Consider the following 15,729-nt stretch of genomic DNA (forward strand, 5'->3'; position numbering starts at 1 on the left):
CTCGAGCCCAGGGAGGAGCTGAGGGGTGGCCGGAGGAGGCTTCCCAGAGCACCCTCAGTCTGGTGTCCCGCAGGTCGTTAAGTCCCCTGCGGTCCCTGAGCCCTGTGGGCGGGACTACCCCCGCCGCTCGGCCGGGCGCCGGCGGCCCTGTCCACGGTGCTGAAAGCGGCACCGCGCGTCAGGACGCTCCGTGGCCCTGGGAGCAGAGCGGCCGCGCCCTGCACCCTTCGGCCGCGCCCCGCCTCCTTGCCCAGCGTGAGCTTCACTCCCTGAGCCCCTCCAAGGCGGCGGCGGGGTGGAGTTTGGGCCCCCAGCCCGGGGAAGAGGGGGGACTGAGCTCGGGCAGGCTTCGCCCCGACTGCTCGGGCCTTGGTGTCTCTGAGGGAGAGAGTGGTGGGGCTGTCGTGAGGACCCACGTTCAGATGCAGGATACTCGGGGGCCTTAGATCTGAGAGCACATCTCTGGAGCAAGAGGCCCCAGGCCCCATCTGGAGCTCGGGCTGGAGCAGAGGCCACCCTTCCTGCCTCGCTGCGCTGGCCCCCCAGAGTGGCCATGCCGCGGTGTCGGTGGAGGGACTCGCCTTCACGGGGCGGGGTCCCTGGGCCCCGGAGCCACCGCAGGCTGCAGCAGCAGCAGGGTGACGAGGTGCTGAGAAGAGCCGGGGCCTGGGGACGGGGCTGTGGTCTGTGCGGGGACCGGTCCTCAGCGGGTCCCAGGGTGGCGAACGGCCGCCTGCAGGCTGTGAGCTCGGGCCCGGCTGCCAGCGGGAGCCGAGGGGGTGGAGGACTGCGTGTCCTCCCCGTGGTCCCCAGGCCTCCCCATCACTGCGCAGCGCAGGGTCCGCCCCGCCCGGCCGGGGGCTTCCCCGGTGCCCCCGCGCTGTTGGGCAGAGGAGGCCGTGCCGGCTCAGGGCGGCCGCTCTGCTGACTCATCTCCGGAGCCAGCAGGCCACACCGCCACCCCCTCCCAGGAGGGCCCGGGGGCGTGACATCCCGTGTCCCCGGGAGGGAAGACGGGTGGTGGCTGTGCTCGGCCACAGAGACTGCCCCCAACCCCTCCCCCGCCGCCGCAGGGAGCCTGTGAAGCGGCACGAAGTGGGTCACCCTTAGCTCTGCTCGCGGCCTGGAGGCACGGTGGGGGAGGGTGGCCCGCCCGCTGTCCCCGGCGTTCGTGCCGCCCCGCATGGCCCTGCCAGCCTTAGTGGCCGGACCCCGGCGGGGCTGAGAGGGGCCACCCTCCTCCTGCTCCTCCTGGTCAGCAGTGGACTCAGAGCCGGGACTCCGGTACACTCTGTCCCCCATGAGTGACAGGGAGGGTGCTGCTCCCTGTCACCTGTGCTAGCACCAGCTGACACACAGCCAGGTGCCCGGGGCACTGTGTGGCGAGGTGGCCCTGTGCTGGGTGCGCCCCCCTGCCTGGGGAGGGTGCAGGGCTGGTCTGTGGCACGAGGGGACCTGGGTGGGGGGCACAGGGCTTTTGGGACAGAAACCGCGGGGCTCTGAAGAGCTGACCCCACTGAGGGGGCCCAGGCCTGTGGCTGGGGACGGAGGGAGGGGAGGAGGGCTGGGGAGGGGCTGGGGCAGGTGAGACGCCCTCTGGGTGGTCACGGGGTCCTGTCGGGGGAGACAGCGAGGCGGGGGGGGGCCGGAGGGGCAGGTGGGCTGAGCCGGACACAGGGCCACTCCAAGGCCAGCCCGGCCCCCCGCTGGGTGCCCACCCCAGGGGCGGAGCTGGGGGCAACACCTCCCCCTCCCCCGTGGCCCCGTTTGCTGCACAGACAGCAATTAGAGCTGCAACACTGTTGGGCAACAGCCGAGCGTGCGGGGGGCTGGGTGACGCGGCTGTGGGCTCCCCGGCAGGGCGGGCGCTGTTTCTGCCCCCGGCGCCTGGCAGGAGGCCCGGGAGTGCCCCCCACCGACCACCTGCGGAGGTCTAGGGCCAGGGGACCCGCGTGGCGAGCCGCTGCCCGGGGCAGGGAGCTTCCCCAAGGAGGGCGCCTCCCCGCTGGACTTGGAGGGGCGCACGGGAGCCTGTCGGGCGGGGAGGCAGCCGGTGGACGAACGCTCAGGCCGGAAGGAGCCGCTGGAGTCCCAGGACCCCTCGCCGTGCGTCCCGGCCGCCCGGCCCCACCTGCAGGCCCAGGAGCAGCTCCAAGGGGGGCGCCGGCCTCGCCCCACAGCCCGGGGGCTCGTCAGGGGCCACGTCCGCGGTCCCTTCGTCCCCCCGCCTTTCTGGGCGGCGTGCCCCAGCTGGTGACAAAGCAGCCGTGTTGCCTCGTCCGTGGAGTGGGGTGGTCACGGGAGCCCAGTACCAACGTCCGGCCCGGCCCGGTGCTGCCCGGCAGGCGGCTGCCCCGCCCGCCTTTCTGCCTCTGGGGCGCCGGCCGGGCGGCCGCACTGCCCTCTCCCTGCCTGTCAGTACGAGGCGCGGCGCATCCTCGCTGGCAGCAGCAAGCCCCCCACGCGTCTGCGGCGCTGCCTCCCAGGGACGTGCGGGGGGGGGGGGCGTGAGCACGTCCCCGCACAGGCCAGGCGCCCCGTGACCCGCACCCCCGTCCGGGCCTGTGCGTGTCAGAGGCGGCGCCGCTTCCACGTCTGCCCGGGAGCTGCAGAGCGGCCCGGACCCCCTCCGGCACTGTGTGGGACACCACGCCGTCCCTGTGCGTTGCTGAACGAGTGGCCGCGCCCGCCTGCCTCACGCCCCCGGCGCTGCCCCACGGGGTCCCTGAGGCTCACAGGCGGGCGCGCCTGGGATCTCGCCCCAAAGCCCACCTCGCCGGCCTCTGTCCTGCGCCCTCGGGACGTGGAGGGCCCTGTCCCTCTCTGGGCGGGGGCCTCCGCCTCCTGTGACTGCTGCTCCCTGCGTCCTCTTGGCCCGTCGACCTTGTTCTGGGGACTTGCCAGACGGTCCTGCCTCAGACTCCGGTGGCCCCCGCCTGTTCCCGTGTCTGGGCCGAGGCCGCGGCAGTTGGGGCTGCCCGTTGGTCGGGGCGCGGGGAGCCCAGGCCGCCGGCTCCGATGGACGTGTGCGGGCCCTGCCCCTGCTCCCCGGCCTGGAACCACGGGGCTCCCAGGCAGATCGGACGCTGCTGGTGAGAAGCCCCAGGAGCCTGCAGCCCTTCCTGGGCCCACCCTGCCGGGCGTCTGTCCCCACCGCCGGGGCTGGAGCTTCAGGGCCCCGGGCCAGGCTCCCACCCCGCTCCGAGCCTGGCAGCCGCGCTTCTGGGGGTGACAGCCTCCTCTTCCGGCCACGGGAGGAGGCGGGGCTGCGGGGCCAGAGCGGGGGCTGAGCCCCGAGCTTGATTAGGGGGCTGTAGCATAAAGTGTTCTTGCAAATCGGTAAGGACCCCCCCACAGGGCCCCCTTCTGATGTCGGGGATGACGGGTGGGAGCCCCTCAGCGTCCCCAGGAGGGGAGACCTGGCGTGGTTTGCGTCCTGTAAGACAGCAGAAGTCGCGCTCCGGCTGCGGCGCTGTGGTCACGGGTGGTGCCTCGCGTGGCCGCGCTCAGGCCCCCGAATTGGCCTGGGGCAGGGTGCTGGGGCCCGAGGCACCTGGGCGGCCTGGCAGAGGGCAGCCGGCAGGGGGCTGGGGGCGGGGGAGGGGTGGCGGGCGCCGAGTGTGGCGGGCGGGGGCCATGTGGGGTGACGCAGAGCTGGCCCCAGGCCCCCAGGCCCCCAGGCTCCCCAGGCGGCCTGAGGGAGGGACTCCGGGCCAGACCTGTGAGGAGGGCGTGGGGCGCAGAGCTGCTCTGGGCGGACTGGGGAGTGCGCGGGGGCTGCATCGGCCAGAGGCTGCGGTTGGGGGTGGGGCCCTCCCTGGCCCGGGCCGAGGTGGGGCGGGCTGAGGCCGTCCCCAGGAACACTCTGGCCCTGGGCGCAGCCCAGGACGGGGCTGACGGGCTTCTCTCCCCGCAGGCCTGGTGAAGCTGGGGATCCACTGCGTCACGTGCCAGAAGGTGGCCATCAAAATCGTCAACCGGGAGAAGCTCAGCGAGTCTGTGCTGATGAAGGTGAGCAGGGGCTGGGGGCAGAACAGGGCTGGGCACGTGGGAGCGGACCCCCCCGAGGGCGGTGACGGTGACGACCCTCCGCTTAGGTGGACGAGGGAGGGCCAGTGACCTCAGCAAGGACCCTCTGGTGGCTGGGGCGGGGAGGGGGGCTTGGGCGGGTTCGCCTGGGGAACCCCAGGGGACCGGAGCTGGAGTGGTTTTAAGGGAGGTGGCGGCGGCCTGGACACGGTGGGGGGGCCGGCGCCCCTCACCTGGGCTCCCGCGGGGGTGTGCGCACGTCCGAGTGGAGGGACGGGGCGGGGTGTAACTGGGGCCCACCCCCTGAGGGCCTGGCAGGGACCGGAGCCCGTGGGCGAGGGGACTGGGCGTGGCCCTGGCACCCGTGGGGCTGTGTGTGTGCGGTGCCGCGCGGGCCGGCCCGTCCCACCGCGGGGAGACCGTGCGGCTGGTCCGGCCCCACACGCCGGCCCCGGGTTCGGGCGGTGGGCGGGCGCGGGGCCTGGCGGCGAGCCCCCACGTGACCCACGCCTCGGCCGCAGGTGGAGCGGGAGATCGCCATCCTGAAGCTCATCGAACACCCTCACGTCCTGAAGCTGCACGACGTCTACGAAAACAAAAAATATTTGTAGGTATTGCTGGGCGCGCAGAGCTGGGGGGCTGAGCGGGGCCCCGGGCGGTGGCGTCGCTGCTCCTCGAGGAGACGTGGGACTCGCAGAGCCACCAGCTGTGGCCGCCGTCGGGGGCAGGGCTCCCAGGAGGAGCAGCCCGGGGGCAGGGGCCCCAGCAGGGCACCGGTGGCCGGTGCTCGTGTTCAAAGGAGCACGGGGGGCGCAGCCGCCCCCGGGCCCTGAGGAGCAGGGACGCCGTCCCCCCAGGTCCGAGGGGCCGGCAGGCCGTCGGCCCCCATCAGAGCGGGACGCGGGCACATGCAGGGCGCGCTCCGGCGGCCGCGCGCCCTGCAGCGTGGGGTGCGGGCCGGCCCACTTCCACGCACGGCACAGCACGCAGCACACGGGGCGCGCGCCTCTGCCGGGACCGCCGTCGAGGGCCGGGGCAGGGACCCACCCAGGGACACGGGGCAGAGCGCCGGGCTCGGAGGACGCCCCCTCGGAGGGCGCGGAAGGCGGGGGTTCCTGGGGCGACGGCCTGAGGACGGGGTGCGGCCCGGGCACAGGCCCCGTGGCGGGAACAGGATGCCTCGGGTGAAGGTGGACGGGGGCCGGCCCGTGCCCCGCTGGGGGCAGGGGAGCAGGCGGGCCCCAGGGCCGGGCCCCCTTCCTGCGGGGCCCTCCCGCCCCGGCCTGGACGACCAGGGCCCTCTGCCCTGTGTCTGCAGCCCCTCCCCCGCCTCTCCTCTCCGCAGACAGGCTCCCTGGCCCCAGGGTATGGGGGGTGCACCCCCAGGCCTCGAGTCCCACAAGACCAGCTCTGGAGGCAGCTGGTCCCCTGGCCAGCGCCGGCCCTGCTCTGTCCTCTCCTCCCGCCCACCTCCCCTCCCCTCCCCAGCCACTGCAGCCCACCAGGACCACCGCCCTCTGGGCCCACCAGCGCCTCCTAGGGGCATCGACGCAGTCCCCGCCCAGGCTCGCGAGGCCCCACAGGCTTAGAGTCCCTGGGCGGAGTGTGTGACTCGTCCCCCTGCTCTGGGAGCCCAGTCCGGGCTGGGGCGGGGCTGCGGTGGGGGATCGGGGTTTGCCTGGTGGGTCAGCGACCCCTGCGCCCCGCTCACCCTGGGGCAGCGTCCGTCAGCTCCCGGGGCCACGTGTGGCCCCGTTCCCTGGCCGAGGCACCAGGGCCTCTTGCAGATGCTGCCCCGGAGGCGGGCCTGCCGGGAGGGGGGCGGGCGGGGCCCCTCATGCCGAGGTGGCTCCGAGGCGGGCCGGGCCCGCGCGCCCTCCTGACGCCCGCCTGTCCCCGCAGATACCTGGTGCTAGAACACGTGTCGGGTGGGGAGCTCTTTGACTACCTGGTCAAGAAGGGGAGGCTGACCCCCAAAGAGGCCCGAAAGTTCTTCCGGCAAATCATCTCGGCGCTGGACTTCTGCCACAGCCACTCCATATGGTGCGGGCCTGCCCCACGTGACGCACCCCACCTGCGGTGCCCCGCAGGCAGGCACTCCCTCCCCTCTTGACGCCCCTCTAGCGCCAGGAACCCTCCCCCACCGCTTTTCCGGGGGTCCTGGGAACGGGGCCCTTCAGACATAGAGACCCCGGTGGCGTGGGCCCCGAGCAGGTGCGGGGGCGCAGCGAGGGGGAGCACCCCGAGGAGGACGGCGCAGCCCGGCCGGGGCGGGGGGCAGCTCCCGCTGGTCTCGGACCCTCAGTCCTAGGCCCCGCAGCCAGCTCGCAGGCGGGCGACTTCCGATTGGCTGCCTGTGGCGTCACCGGGCTGGGCTGCCATTGGCCGGGTACTGGGGGGCGGGGCTTGAGGAAGGGACCCGGCCAGCCTCCTCCGCCTCCCTTCCAGCCACAGGGACCTGAAACCAGAAAACCTTCTGTTGGACGAGAAGAACAACATCCGGATCGCGGACTTCGGCATGGCGTCCCTGCAGGTGGGGGACAGCCTGCTGGAGACCAGCTGCGGGTGAGTGGCCGCCCCGGGCCGGCGGCGCCCCCTCCCGGCCGCGGGCGGCTCTGCGGGCGCTGCGCGCGGGCGGCTCGCCGCCGTGGCCCCGCGGAGGACCCGAGTGGCCTCGGTGGCAGGTGGCTCTGCAGCCCCAGCCCCGTTCCAGCACCCCACGGCCTGGGCTGTAGACAGGACCCCGCTCCCGGCGGTGGCTCCGATGTGCGGTGCGGTGCAGGTGACCCCCTCAGCGGCGGTGCTGAGGCGCGACTCCTGTTCACCCACTTGGTCCTTCCAAAGACGTCTGTTTCCCTCCTGAGTAGGGGATGGGGTGCCCGCAAGGGCCCTTTAGGCTTTTGGTGGGCCTTCCCAGGCGACGTGTGCCGGGGCAGCACCCCTTTTTCAGCGTCCACCCGCTGTGGGCCCGGGGCCGCCCCGAGCTCCTGGCTGGGTGGATATCGAGTCCCCAGCCTGTGCCCTGACCATTGCTTTTGCCTCCAGGTCCCCTCACTATGCCTGCCCCGAAGTGATCCGGGTAAGTAGTCACCGCGCGCACCAGACCCTGTCCGTCCCAGGGGCCGCCCCCCTCCCTGGCCCGGGCAGACCCGAGCCCCTCCGCCTGGGTCCCGCGTTCCGCGCGAAGCCAACCGCACCGCCCTCCGCAGGGCGAGAAGTACGACGGGCGCAAGGCGGACGTGTGGAGCTGCGGGGTGATCCTGTTCGCGCTGCTGGTGGTGAGCCCGCCCCGCCCGCGCCCCGGCCCCCGGGACTTCGCCCCGCCCCCGCCCCGCCCCGCCCCCTGCCCCCGCCCGCGGTGACGCCGTTCCCGGCCGGCAGGGGGCGCTGCCCTTCGACGACGACAACTTGCGGCAGCTGCTGGAGAAGGTGAAGCGGGGCGTGTTCCACATGCCGCACTTCATCCCGCCCGACTGCCAGAGCCTGCTGCGCGGCATGATCGAGGTGGACGCGGCGCGGCGCCTCACGGTGCGTGAGGGCGGAGAGGGTCGGGGGGTGCGGACCTGTACTGCCAGGCTGGGCTCCGGGGCCCCTCCGTGCAGGGAGGCCTGTGCCTGCGGGCGTGGTGCGGGGAGCCCTGAGCGTGCACAGGCGTGTGTGCCCTACACGTGTGTGAGGGCGCGCAGGGGCATGTGCACAGTGCCTGGCGTGTGTGGATACTTGGGTGTGTGCGCGTGCGCGTGCATACATAGGTTGGCATACAAGCGCACGTGTGTGCGCGCACACGGGTGTGTGCGTGTGCGTGAGAGTGCACGCAGTGGTGTTCGCACACGTGCACAGGTTCCGTGTGGGTGCGCACGCGTGAGTGCCTGCACAGCTGTGGCCACGTGCACACGTGTGTGTGCACATGCATGTGAGAACCGTTTGTGGGTGTGCGCCCATGCGTGAGTGCAGCGGTGTGTGCGTGTGTGTGCACACGGATGCGTGGGTGCACACCCGCATGGGAGCGCTGTGCACAGATGGGCGAGGGCGTGTGTGTGCTCAGGCGCGGGTGTGACTCGAGCATGGGGTGTGCCCCACACCTCCCCCGCCAGCCCCTCATGGGTACAGTGGGGACCCCCTGCCTGCGGGGGCGGGGATTCTGGGGGCAGCCCCGCTTCTGACAGAGCGCAGCCAGGGCTTAGCTGGTTCCGGGGTGCTCGGTCCCTGGGGCTAAGGCAGCAGGACCCCTGGGCCGGCCGCTCCCGGGCGAGGGCAGCGGAGCCCGAGGCCGCTTCTCCCCCCGCCCCACGCGCTGTCCGCTGGCGGGTGGAGAGGCCCTGGGTGGGGCCGCCCTCTGCTCTCCTGCCTCCGCCCCTGAGCCCCCGGGCAGCCTCCTGCCCCTGCCTGCAGCCCCCGCCGCCCCTGGCATTTCCTCTTCCGGGCGGCAGGCAGGGTCAGGGGCTGGCCTGGAGCCTCGGGGCGCGCAGCCCCTCCTGACGCTCCTGTGCCCCCACCCTCCTGCACCCGCCACCACCTTCCCTCCGTCTGCACCCTCCTCCTCCCTTCACCGCCCCCCCCCGTCGCCCTCCCGGCCCCCTCCCTCAGCGGGGCCCTCCCCTCCCCGCGTGCACCCCGCGCGCTCCCCACTGCGCTCTGGCTGGCCTCCTAACGTGGGCTCCCCGCTCCCTCCGTACTAACTCCTGTTTCTCTCTCTCGTAGCTTGAGCACATTCAGAAACACATATGGTACATGTAAGTAGCTCTTCCCGCCACCTCCCCACCTGCTTTGCCTGCTGCCGCGGCCCAGGGGGCCTGCTAGGGAAGGTGGGGGGACCCAGCCCAGGGCTCAGGGGCGCTGGGCACAGCGGGATGCAGGAGGCGTGCAGGAGCCGGGCAGAGAGAGCACAGCAGGTCTCAGAGCCCGGGAAGGGCGAGGGCCGCGGGAGGAGCCTCAGGCGGGTCGGTCAGTGACCACCAGGGCACCCTCTCGTCCACAGAGGGGGCAAGAACGAGCCTGAGCCAGAGCAGCCCATCCCCCGCAAGGTGCAGATCCGCTCGCTGCCCAGCCTGGAGGACATGGACCCCGACGTGCTGGACAGCATGCACTCGCTGGGCTGCTTCCGGGACCGCAACAAGCTGCTGCAGGACCTGCTGTCTGAGGAGTGCGTGCAATGGGCCTGGCGGGGGCCTGGCGGGGGGCGGCGGGGGGCGGCGGCCGCCAAGGGCTCACTGCACTTGCCCACCCTTCCTGGGGCCTCCCACTCCCTGCAGGGAGAACCAGGAGAAGATGATCTATTTCCTCCTTCTGGACCGGAAAGAAAGGTACCCCAGCCACGAGGACGAGGACCTGCCCCCCCGGAATGAAATAGGTACAAGGCCCCGGGGAGGCCTGGCCCCACGCCGCCCCCGCGAGGCTCAGGGCTGCCTGGCCTGACCCCCGTCTCGCGCAGACCCTCCCCGGAAGCGCGTGGACTCCCCGATGCTGAACCGGCACGGCAAGCGGCGGCCTGAACGCAAGTCCATGGAGGTGCTCAGCGTGACAGACGGTGGCTCCCCGGTGCCCGCGCGGAGGGCCATTGAGATGGCCCAGCACGGCCAGAGGTGCGTGTCTTCGGGGAGGACCCAGCGCCCTACCGGCTGGTGCCCTGGCCTGGTCAGCGGGGGCTGTGCTGGGCCTGACTCCCCTCTGTCCCCCGGCCCTGGGGCTGCCCTGGCCGTGCGGGGCTGGGCTGGGCAGGGCTCTGCTTTGTTGGCCTGGGCTGAGCTGGGTGGGGCTGAGCTGGGCTGGGCAGAGCTGGGCTGGACGGGGCTGGGCTGAGCTGGGCTGGACGGGGCTGGGCTGAGCTGGGCTGGGCAGAGCTGAGCTGAGCTGGGCTGAGCTGGGCTGGACTGGACTGAGCTGAGCTGGGTGAGGCGGGGCGGGGCGGGGCTGAGCTGTGCTGGGCTGGGCCAGGCTGAGGGGGCCTGAAGTGAGCTGGACTCTGTCAGGCTATGATTGGAGGGGCCACAGCCCAGGAGGCCTGTCCCCACTCCCCACTGGCCCCATGTCTGGGTCACCCCGAGGCTGTGCACGGGCAGGGAGGTGGAATTCGGGGGACGATGAGCAGACCCCCCGGGAGGCCAGGCGCCCTGGCCCCACCACTGACCTGGGGCTGGCCGGTGAGCCCTCGGCCCCTCCTCACCCTGGCATTCTTGCCCACATGGGGCTTCAGCCGACTGGGGAGCGCCGTGGGAGGTCCCCGCAGCCCGGCTGTCTCTCCTCAGCTGGGTGCTCAAATAGGCCAGGCCTCCCGCGAGGCATTCGCCAGCACGCAGGGGAACTGCAGGGCAGCCGGGCCACCATCAGGATTAAACTGTCCTGGGGTCCCCGTCCTCTGGGGCTTCTATCCAGGTCTCTGGGCAGCCGTGGCCCACCGCCCACGGGCCCCGGCCCTGGGCGGCGGGGGGGGCGGGGGCGGGCAGCGAGCAGCGAGGGGAGAGCAGGAGGAAGGTCCCTGCTGGCTGCACTTCTGCCCTGACCACGCTGCCTGCTTGCGGGGGGCACACTGCTGGCCCCCAGCGCCTCGCCCGGCCCCGGCCCCTGTCAGAGCCCCGCAGGGCTGGGTGCTGACTGGGCCTCCTCGCGCCGGCCACCTGCCCCCGCCCGCCCCACCTGCCTGGGCTTGGGCGCCCCCCTCGCCCCGGGGCTCCTGCTCTGCCGCCCGCCGGGCCGCCGTGGGTGCTGGGGTGGGGCTGCGGGAACCAGCCCCTGCCTCCCGGGCCTTCCCGCCCCGCAGCTCCTGACCGCCTGGCGGTCACACCGCGTGACACCGGGCCTCCTGCGGGGGCTGGCGGTGCTGCTGGGCGTCCCGCGAGGCCGGCCAGGCCACCCTGCCCCGAAGGTCCCCGGGCGTGCGCTGTGGCCCCGCTGCCCTCTGCCCAGCCCCCTGGCGTCCGTGCGCCCCGGCCCGGGGCCAGGCGGGCCTCCAGCCCGGAGCCGTGCGGAGGTCCGGCAGTAACTCTGTTTTCTCGCTTTGTTCCGCTATAGTAAAGCAATGTTCAGTAAAAGCCTGGATATCGCTGAAGCCCACCCCCAATTCAGCAAAGAAGACAGGTATACACCCTGCCCACCCGCCCCCGCCCCCCAGCCCCACAGGCGGTTCGGGCCTGGCGGCAGGGCTGGGCCTGAGGCGCGCCCGGCCCTCCCCCCTTCGGCAGGGGGGCTTCCCAGAAGCCAGGGGAAGGGCCGGGTCAGGCCCAGCTGAGGCCCAGGAGGAGCAGGCGGCCGGCGAGGGGCTGGGAGACCCGCTGTGCTCTCCCTGCCCCGGGCCCCCAGGGGCTGCGGGCGTGAGGCGCCCTCTGGCCCACCCTGGTGGCGGCCGGTGGTGGCCCAGGTTAGCCTCCCCCCGGCCCCCGTCCAGCGCTGGCGCCTGGGTCCTGGGGCCGCCCTGCTGCCCACTAGGGTCCCCAGTGGAAGTGACAGCGGAGGCAGCTCAGCGGTCCCGAGCCCCGCCCCGCTCCCGCGGGGCCCCGCCCCCGCCCCGCCCCCGGGCAGCTGCAGCTCAGTCTCCAGGGGCGGCCTGGCCGGCGGGAGGGCCCGACCAGCCACCGCCTCCCTCCCCTGCTGCTCTCCGCTTCCTTGAGCGAGGACAAGCTCGCGCGGGCTCGGCAGGAGGCCTCGGGTGCTGGGTCGCACGGTGGCTGCTGCCTGCCAGCCTGTGGCTGCTGGGGACTCCGGGGGGACCAGCCAGCCCCCGGCTCCGCGCTCAGCATCAGGGCTCTGGGCCCGGCTCTGAGCAGGCGGGCGGGGGCCGGGTCAGGAATGGGGCCCCAGGCCCTGCGCCTGCGGCAGGCGGGCTGCCGGCGGCGGCGGCGGCCTCGGGTCTGCGCGGCTCTGCTGCGCCCCCGGCCGGGGGCCGGGCGGGGCGGGGCGGGGGCAGTGCTGCGGGTCGCCGTCCCTCACTCTCCTGTCTACTCCTGGGCTGCATCAGCGCCCAGTCCCTTCTCCGTCCGCTGAGGACGGCAGGTGCAAGGCGGCCGCGGGCCCAGAGTCTGTCCCGAGGGGGCAGCTGCGTGCCTGCCCCAGCCGGCCACACAGCAACCGCAGTCTCCCTCCGGCTGCGCCCAGGCCATGTCTGCGGCCCCATGCGGCCCGCGGTGGGGAAGGCCCACAGCCCCGGCCGGGGCCCGTGGGGCGACGGGGGGCGGGCCGAGGGCTGGCCTGCTGCGGGCTGCCCTGGGCCGGGCGGGCAGGCCCTGGCCTCGCAGGGGCCTGGGCCCGGCTGGGAGCGCTGGGCTGGCTCGGTCTGGGGTCAGGCCGGGCTCAGGGCTGCTGGGAGTGGGGGGCGGGCCCGGCACAGGGGCTGCACTTGGTTCCCAGGAAGCCGCAGGCTCCCTCGTCCCTCGGTCCACTTGAGCCCTCGGCCAGGCCCGGGCAGGGGGCCCGCTTCCGGCCTGGGCTTCAGGCCTTGGGCGCGCAGCTCCCGCATGGTGTGCGGGAGCCCCGAGGCCGCCCCCTGGGGCTCTGGCGGGCTCCCCAGGGCCTACAGAGGGGTGGGTGAGGCAGCAGGCCAGCCCCAGGCACGGCCAGGCGGGCACCGGGCCTCCTGGATGGTCCACCTGGGGAGGAGCCGCTGCGAGCCCGCGGCCCGTCCCCGGCTGAGCCCCGCCCCGCGCCTCTGTCCTCAGGTCCAGGTCCATCAGCGGCGCCTCCTCCGGCCTCTCCACCAGCCCCCTCAGCAGCCCCCGGGTGAGTGAGCCGCCTGCCTGCCCGGCTCCCCAGCGGGAAGGCGCCCGGGAGGGGGCCCAGCGGCCGCCCCGCCGGCCAGCCGGCCGTGGGGCGCGCGGTGCTGCTGCTCTGCGGGCCCGGCTGCTCTCGCTAACTGCACGTTCTTTGTTTTGTTCTGTGTGTTTTCTCGTGTGTCGCTCGTTTTCTTTGGTGGCAAACGCTCCCCCACCCGCCTGCGCCCGCTGGTCCTCCCGGTGCTGTGTGTGCATGCGGGGGCGGGCGGGCCGATCGCGTGGCGGGCCCCGCGCCCCACTCCCCGCCCCCCCGTGCGGCCCTGTAGCCCGTCAGGAAGTTCGCGCTGCCCCCCCCACCCCCCGAGCCCCCCTTCGCGGCCCGCGCCCCGGCCGCGGAGCCTGAAACCTCTCGGGGCGCCTCTCGGCCTGGACACGTCCGCCCTCCACAGGCCGCCCCGCGGCCCAACCCCAAGACCCAGACCTTGCCGAGCAAGGCCAAGATGACCGACAAGCCTCTGCAGGGCACCAAGTCCAACCCGCTGCCGGCCGGCACCCAGGCCCGGCACCCTGCCCCCCGCGGCCTTGGCGCCGCCCTGGCCCTGCCCCCGGGGCTGGGCGGCCTGCCTGCCCCGCCCCGGCTCCCGCCCGCTGGGACTGAACCGAACACTAAATCTGTCCCCACCATACAGGTGACCCCTCACCCCTCTCCAAGGGGCAGTCCCCTCCCCACCCCCAAGGGGACGCCTGTGCACACGCCCAAGGAGAGCCCAGCGGGCACGCCCAACCCCACGCCGCCGTCCAGCCCCAGCGTCGGAGGCGTGCCCTGGAGAACGCGGCTCAACTCCATCAAGAACAGCTTCCTGGGGTCGCCTCGTTTCCACCGCCGGAAACTGCAAGGTGAGCTTGGGGGCGGGCGGGGCTCCCCTGCCGGAGGCTCTGGATGGTGGCCATGTCCGCTGGGCCAGCATGGGCCGGGCGGCACCCCCAGGTGTCCGCTGTCCTCCACTTGCGCAACCCGCCTGCCTCAGGATCCATCCTGGGCCCCCAGCTCCTTCTCAGCCCTCAGCCCAGCCGCCGCCTCGGGACGGGCTGCCTGAGGCCCAGGGAAGGGAGTGGGCGCTGCGGGCCGGCGGGCACAGCCTGCCCATCCCGGCCCACGCCGGTCCCCGGGGCCTGCCGGCTGCTGGGGTGGGGGCCAGAGTGGGCAGCGCATGGTTTCAGCCCCGGGGGTCTGGACAGCGGCCCGAGGCCCCCGAGAATGCGGCCGGGAAGGGGGCGGGGCTGGCCTGTGCCCTGGGCGCCCGCGGTCCGGTCCGGGGGTGGGGCGCTCGTCGGATGCCTGTGGGGGGTGGGCGGGCGGTCACCACACCTTCTCGTCCTGTTTCCCCCGAGTGCAGTTCCGACGCCAGAGGAGATGTCCAACCTGACCCCGGAGTCGTCCCCAGAGTAAGTGGCCCTGCCTGAGGTCGCAGCAGCCGCCACCCTCCCCGCCGGCGTGGGGACGCCAAGTGTGCAGGGGAGGCCGTAGGGGCGCCCTGCGAGGCTGGCCGGGAGGCCCTGGGAGGGCACCGCAGCTCCGCCCCGTCCTTCCCCCTCTGCGGCCCCTGCGGCCGCCGGTCCCTCCTCTCCAGCCCACGCGTCTCCGAGTCTCCTGTGCCGAGGACACCAGGCGGGGAGCAGCCTGGGTGGCGGGGGAGCCCTGCTGGGGACAGTTCAGCCTGCTCAGAACCCACAGCCTGTGCTGGCTGGAGGCAGGGACGCCCAGGCGTGCCTTGCAGGGGCCACGGCCCTCCCGCTGAGCGCACCTGCACACGCAGGAGCCTGCGAGGCCCGGCTCGCTCACCTCCGCAGCGGCAGCCTCCGCCCTGGACACGCGGGTGCCTGGGGTGCGGCCGCAGAGGTGTCCCCGGGGTGGGGAGTGCGCTGGGTAGAGTCCGGGAGGTGGCCAGTTGTGTGGGGTCACATGGGCGGAGGGTCTCAAGGTGAAAACACGGTGCTGTCCAAGGAGGAGGAGGGGCGCCAGCAACGACGCCGGAGCATGCGTGTGGAGGCGTGTGTGGAGGGGTGGCCTTGACCAAGGCGGGAGGCAGAGCCAGCCTTCAGATCGCCGTCCCGGGAGAGGACGCGGGAGCCACGGTTGGGGGGAGGCAGGGCCTGGGCACGGGGTTGCGCCTCCCGCGGTGTCTGCGGCCAAGGCCCAGGAGAGACCCGCCCTTGCCGGCTCTCCGCCGCCCGGACACGGGACAGGGCCGGGGGGCTGCCGGGGCCGCGGCCCTGACCCCACGTGGGCAGCGAGGGCTGTTGAGCCAGCCATCTGCGGACGAGAGGTCTCGCCGTGCCGCGTGCTGGAGTGAAGCGGGGACCCCAGCCCTGGACAGGCGGGCGCCTCTGGGGCCCCCGGGCTGTGGTGTGGGCGCGGGCGGCAGGCTCTGCCGTCCTAGGGGGCGCGCCTTCGGCCGCGGGTCCTGCCGGCAGGAGAGGCTTTCCCGAGTGTGCTTGCAGCGCCACCGCTGGACTTTTCGGGGAAGTTACGAAGCTGCGCCGTGGCCTGCTGTGGCCGGCAGCCCCTCCTTCCCATCGAGTCCTGGCGGGGCCGCCCCTGCCCAGAGCCTGGGGCAGCAAGCTCGTGCGGCGGCCCCGGCGCCTCCTCCCAGGAGCACAGGACAGGTTCCTGGGCCCACAGCGTCCCTCCTGCGGCCGCCAGGAGCCCTGCGTCAGTCGGGGTCCCCGGGAAAACGAGGACGGAGCGGGTACAGGTGCCTGCTGGCGGGCCTAGGCTGGCCCCGGCAGCTGGGAGTCGAGGTTGGCCGCCACGCAGGCTGGCAGGTGGGGACCTCGGGCAGCTTTCTGCGCCGCCGCCTTGTGAAAGATCCCTTCTCCTTGGAGAACCTCCACCCTCGCTCTTGAGGCCAGCGACAGACCGGACAAGGCCCGCCGATGGCCATTTCCTGCTCTGCCCAGACTCGCTGACCACCACACCGACAGAACGTCTTTAACA

At 73.6% G+C, this 15,729-nt stretch overlaps 1 protein-coding gene across 6 annotated transcripts in view; it reads left to right on the forward strand.

Annotated features, from left to right (window-relative positions):
• BRSK2 (BR serine/threonine kinase 2) overlaps positions 1-15,729 on the forward strand; it is a 39,877-nt gene that overhangs the window by 17,360 nt on the left and 6,788 nt on the right. For 3 of the 6 annotated variants that reach the window (XR_008528923.1, XM_054570707.1, XM_054570706.1), the window contains exons 2-16: positions 3,917-4,011; positions 4,551-4,636; positions 5,932-6,072; positions 6,478-6,594; positions 7,075-7,108; positions 7,239-7,307; positions 7,411-7,557; positions 8,731-8,762; positions 9,008-9,172; positions 9,282-9,379; positions 9,461-9,611; positions 11,038-11,103; positions 12,678-12,738; positions 13,421-13,628; positions 14,129-14,177. Coding sequence is in view for 4 of the 6 variants with exons in the window: in XM_054570707.1 (XP_054426682.1) it covers positions 3,917-4,011; positions 4,551-4,636; positions 5,932-6,072; positions 6,478-6,594; positions 7,075-7,108; positions 7,239-7,307; positions 7,411-7,557; positions 8,731-8,762; positions 9,008-9,172; positions 9,282-9,379; positions 9,461-9,611; positions 11,038-11,103; positions 12,678-12,738; positions 13,421-13,628; positions 14,129-14,177 (1,519 nt within the window). In the remaining 2 variants the exon portion in view is untranslated. The remainder of the gene's footprint in view (positions 1-3,916; positions 4,012-4,550; positions 4,637-5,931; positions 6,073-6,477; positions 6,595-7,074; positions 7,109-7,238; positions 7,308-7,410; positions 7,558-8,730; positions 8,763-9,007; positions 9,173-9,281; positions 9,380-9,460; positions 9,612-11,037; positions 11,104-12,677; positions 12,739-13,420; positions 13,629-14,128; positions 14,178-15,729) is intronic. The other 3 variants (XR_008528924.1, XM_054570708.1, XM_054570705.1) reach the window with 1 other exon arrangement.

This window comes from Pteronotus mesoamericanus, unplaced genomic scaffold, assembly GCF_021234165.1.
Source record: "Pteronotus mesoamericanus isolate MK-2021 breed Mesoamerican mustached bat unplaced genomic scaffold, CSHL_Meso_final contig_214, whole genome shotgun sequence".
Taxonomy (NCBI): Eukaryota; Metazoa; Chordata; class Mammalia; order Chiroptera; family Mormoopidae; genus Pteronotus; species Pteronotus mesoamericanus.